At 43.1% G+C, this 3,909-nt stretch overlaps 1 protein-coding gene across 2 annotated transcripts in view; it reads right to left on the bottom strand.

Moving 5' to 3' along the window:
• Mvb12 (multivesicular body subunit 12-like Mvb12) overlaps nucleotides 1-3,402 on the bottom strand; it is a 4,816-nt gene extending 1,414 nt beyond the window's left edge. Inside the window, exons 1-6 of one of the 2 annotated variants that reach the window (XM_011507531.1) lie at nucleotides 3,367-3,402; nucleotides 1,277-1,410; nucleotides 791-989; nucleotides 557-698; nucleotides 355-438; nucleotides 1-262 (exon numbers count right to left, since the gene is read on the bottom strand). The exon at nucleotides 1-262 is cut by the window's left edge and continues 78 nt beyond it. In XM_011507531.1, coding sequence (XP_011505833.1) covers nucleotides 1-262; nucleotides 355-438; nucleotides 557-698; nucleotides 791-989; nucleotides 1,277-1,402 — 813 coding nt within the window. In that variant the 5' untranslated portion in view covers nucleotides 1,403-1,410; nucleotides 3,367-3,402. Of the gene's footprint in view, nucleotides 263-354; nucleotides 439-556; nucleotides 699-790; nucleotides 990-1,276; nucleotides 1,411-1,769; nucleotides 1,822-3,366 lie in introns of those variants that run through there. The other variant, XM_011507530.1, reaches the window with a different exon arrangement.
• Nucleotides 3,403-3,909: the final 507 nt, after the last annotated feature.

Genomic DNA, 3,909 nt, shown 5'->3' with positions numbered 1-3,909 from the left:
TGTACCGTACGTTGGTATAGAATTAACCACAGACGATTTATTAGATGGTAGGTTTGGTGCTGGTCGGGTTGGCTTTATTTGTGCAGTTGGACTCAAGACTTCGTAATCTTGACTGTTTTCCTCCACTGCCGATTTCCCAGCATTCACCGGACTTATTTGCGAATATAAACCATTTGTTAAGAACTTTGATTTGGGTGGTCTTTCAGGAGCCGGTCTACGTGGTGTCCCATTCGACAAGGTCGGTGAAGAAGTTTGAAATAATCTATTGCAAAGAAATTTTATAAACAGCATTATTGATTTAGAAAAATTTACAATCATGAGTATATAATGATTTTCATTTCCTTAAACACCTACTCTATATTAGCATATGACTGAGCAGTTAAGGAACCTTTTAACAACGGCACTGTTTTATAACAAATGTAAACTCCATTTATGACACTGAAATGAAAGATAAAAAATAAAGTTTTTTTATTATAGATGGTAAGTATAGATTTGTGTGTATGAAATTATGGTGATACAAATCTTTGTAAATAAATGTTGTCAAATTGTAGTTTACCCAGCATAAGTAAATTCATTCGGTGCGATTTTCGAGCCTTTCCCAATCCTATTACATATAATTATGTCCGTTACTGCACACGTGCATAAGTTTTTATTCCTAATTTTATAACACACTTGACGTTTGCGCCACGCTTTTTGCACTGTAACAAGTAACCATGTATTAATTACAATTATTTGTCGATAATAATAGAATTGCATCGAGAGTTCTCATGATAGGAGAAAGTAAATTTACTTGAATCAACGGTATGGGATATTATACTGAATCCTTCAGGAGGAGGCTCTCTTTCATCGATGATGCAAATTTTTTCAATTACTGAGTGCGGTAGTCCTTCAGTTTTTGAAAAACAGATGTATCTGGATTTTTTCTTAATAAATAATCCACTGTCACGCCACAGATCCGCATCGGAATCTAAATCATAAGTTCTCGATACCTACATTAAAAGTTTGATGAAAATGTTAGAATTTTATTAATATCACCAATAAAATAATGGAAAAGTATAATATCACTTTAGCGAATTAATTAATATCTTCAATTATTTCGGCTTATGCAAAGTTAAAACTATTCCAAAAGTTGAGATAATTTTTTCTATATATAATTGGCATTATGGTATTGGATAGATCAACTTTTGAAATTATTATTATACAAGTAGGATGAATAATCCTTTCAATTTCACAATTTCAATATTACACTCGTATATTAAACGTTATTATTACTTACAACAGTGAAATTTGGTGGGCATTTATCTAAATCCTCTATGATATTTATTGCAGTGATAGGTCGATCGTCTGGTAAAACCGATGATAATTGGTGAACCAGCATTTTATTACCATCCCTCTTCGACATGATATTAACTGAAAAGAGGCAAAAATTTAAGGTATTTCAAATAAAAATCAACAGCTAATAGATATGTTAGTATCCATTAAATTGAAACTATAAATAATGAATTGAAATATCAATCGTGTATTAGTTTGACAAAGCAAAAAATCTATATAGAGCATTTATAAGAAGTTTGGATGTTTGTTTAAATTTTTTTTGGTTGATGCTCAAAGCATCAGCAAAGTCATCGGCAAATCAAACAGCCACGCTTAATATATGACAGAATACTAAATCGTCATATTAAAATTCGTATGAAATCCATAAAATAAATGAACTTTTGAGCTTTAATAAATGTTAAACGTTATATGCAAATGTAGGAAAATGTTTTGCTAACCATTGAGTAATAGAGCTCTTCCTAACATCGAGCAACAACAGTTGTTACTCAATAAAATACTTCTCACTAAAATTTTTAAATAATCTTATAACTAAACACGACTTGTTATTGTTACGCGTATTCAGCTCATTGACGCACATCTTGGCAAAAAATAATCTTTCTCGTTGGTAAAAATGAAAATGGTCATCTATATTAAACAGACCGTGAATAAACGAAATTCCACGCAGTATTATTACATCGCGTCCGATCGTAAAATATTAAAGCTCAAATGCGACAACCGTCATGACGCAATTGCGACGGATAACAGTATGGCTGAACCGGCTTCGTTGTACCAATCACTCCCAATCAATACCAATCTAACATACAATAATGCACCTGTCGTGTGTGCGTGAGCGCGCGTGTACGTGCATTCGCGAGTAATCGGTCTGCTCGGGAACGCAACGATACGTTTTGCAAGGAAACGGAAAATTTATGGTAAGCGACGCGACAGCTTCGTAATAAAAATAAATACGTCAGGAATTCCGGATTCTCGTCTTCGAGATTTCAGTCGGATAACCATCGGTCTTGTTAAGCAAGAGGATTAAGACTTATTCTTAAAAGCAGCTCACGTCATCCAAGGCAATTAGTCCTCTATAACGAAACGAGTGCCTCGGCCCGGGATATTCCCGAGAGGAATATTACGAAACAGCTAACTCCCCGGCGAAGATAAACCGTCATAAAAAAAGACGTAGCTAGACCAAAGTTAATCACCCGCGTTTGGGTCGCGACACGCAACACACGCGCGAGTCTGTCCTCTGCTGCCCCACGAAAGAGGCGAGAAATAATGCGAGTCGCCTTCCCCCTCCCGGCGGCCAATTTTGTGGATCGCCACTCGCCACTGTAGGTACATTGGCGACGTATTGCTCTCGATGGCAAAGGACAAGGAACTACCGGGGGTATGGGGGGAGGGATAGGAGCGACTTCTTCGCGACGATAAATCCCCCGAACGACGTTCGCCTGCCTATTTCCGCGAATCCTTTGGATCCTCCCGTCCCGTGCACTGTGCCACTCGCGCGTACTCGTATTCGTGCGTGTGGTCGGGACCGCCGTTTACGCTCTTCGTCTCGCCGTCGCGGCGAAACCCATGCAACAATAAGAAGAAGCGAGATGAAGAATCCCATGGCGGCGTCTGGGCGGACTCGCGCACGTCGTCGACCTCGCACGCAACTCCCACGAACCGCTGCTCGTTCAATGCCCCCACCCCCACAATCAATCTTCAATTTGCCCGTCGCGCGGGGCTTTTCGTTTTGAGGCGCGAGGAGACAACGGAACGGAAGACGACGTACTGAGGTGATGGGATAGCGGGCGGGAAAGGGGCGGGGAAGGGGCGGTGAGACGGAAGGACGGGAGGGGGAGACAACAAGTACGTACGTAGCGCTGTGGTGCCCCGATGACGACTTTGGGCGGATACATATCGCCGTCGGGAGACGAAGCAAAATTAGACCGACTACTATTAATAAACGATAAGTGTTTTTGACGACCAGACCGAGGCGCAGTCAGTCGGTACGCGTGCCGAGAAACCAAAATCGCCAACAAATTTGCCTGCCTGTATGCCTACCTCGGAAATAATCGGCTGTACAGGAAGGCGCTGCTGCTGCTGCTGCTGCTGCTGCTGCTGCTGCTGCTGCTGCTGCTGTCAGGCGCTATTCGTTGCTCCCAACATTCGCCTTGTTTATTCACACTCGCGCTAACTGCAACAATAACAACAATGACGATGACAACAACAACGACAACGACGAGGGTAACGGCGACGAAAGCGGCGACGGCAACGACGACGACGACGACGACGACGACGGCGGCGATGACGACGACGACGACGACGGCGACGACGACGACGACGACGACGACGACGACGACGACGACGACGACGACGACGACGACGACGACGACGACGACGACGACGACGACGACGACGACGACGACGACGACGACGACGACGACGACGACGACGACGACGACGACGACGACGACGACGACGACGACGACGACGACGACGACGACGACGACGACGACGACGACGACGACGACGACGACGACGACGACGACGGCATTCCACGGCCTGGACCGTGCGAGGAAAAGCAAACTTTCTTGGTTAGAGCGC

This window comes from Ceratosolen solmsi, unplaced genomic scaffold, assembly GCF_000503995.2.
Source record: "Ceratosolen solmsi marchali unplaced genomic scaffold, CerSol_1.0 scaffold1, whole genome shotgun sequence".
NCBI classification, from domain to species: domain Eukaryota; kingdom Metazoa; phylum Arthropoda; class Insecta; order Hymenoptera; family Agaonidae; genus Ceratosolen; species Ceratosolen solmsi.
Note: the sequence above shows the minus strand (reverse complement) of the source record. Positions and strands in the feature narration are given on the sequence as shown.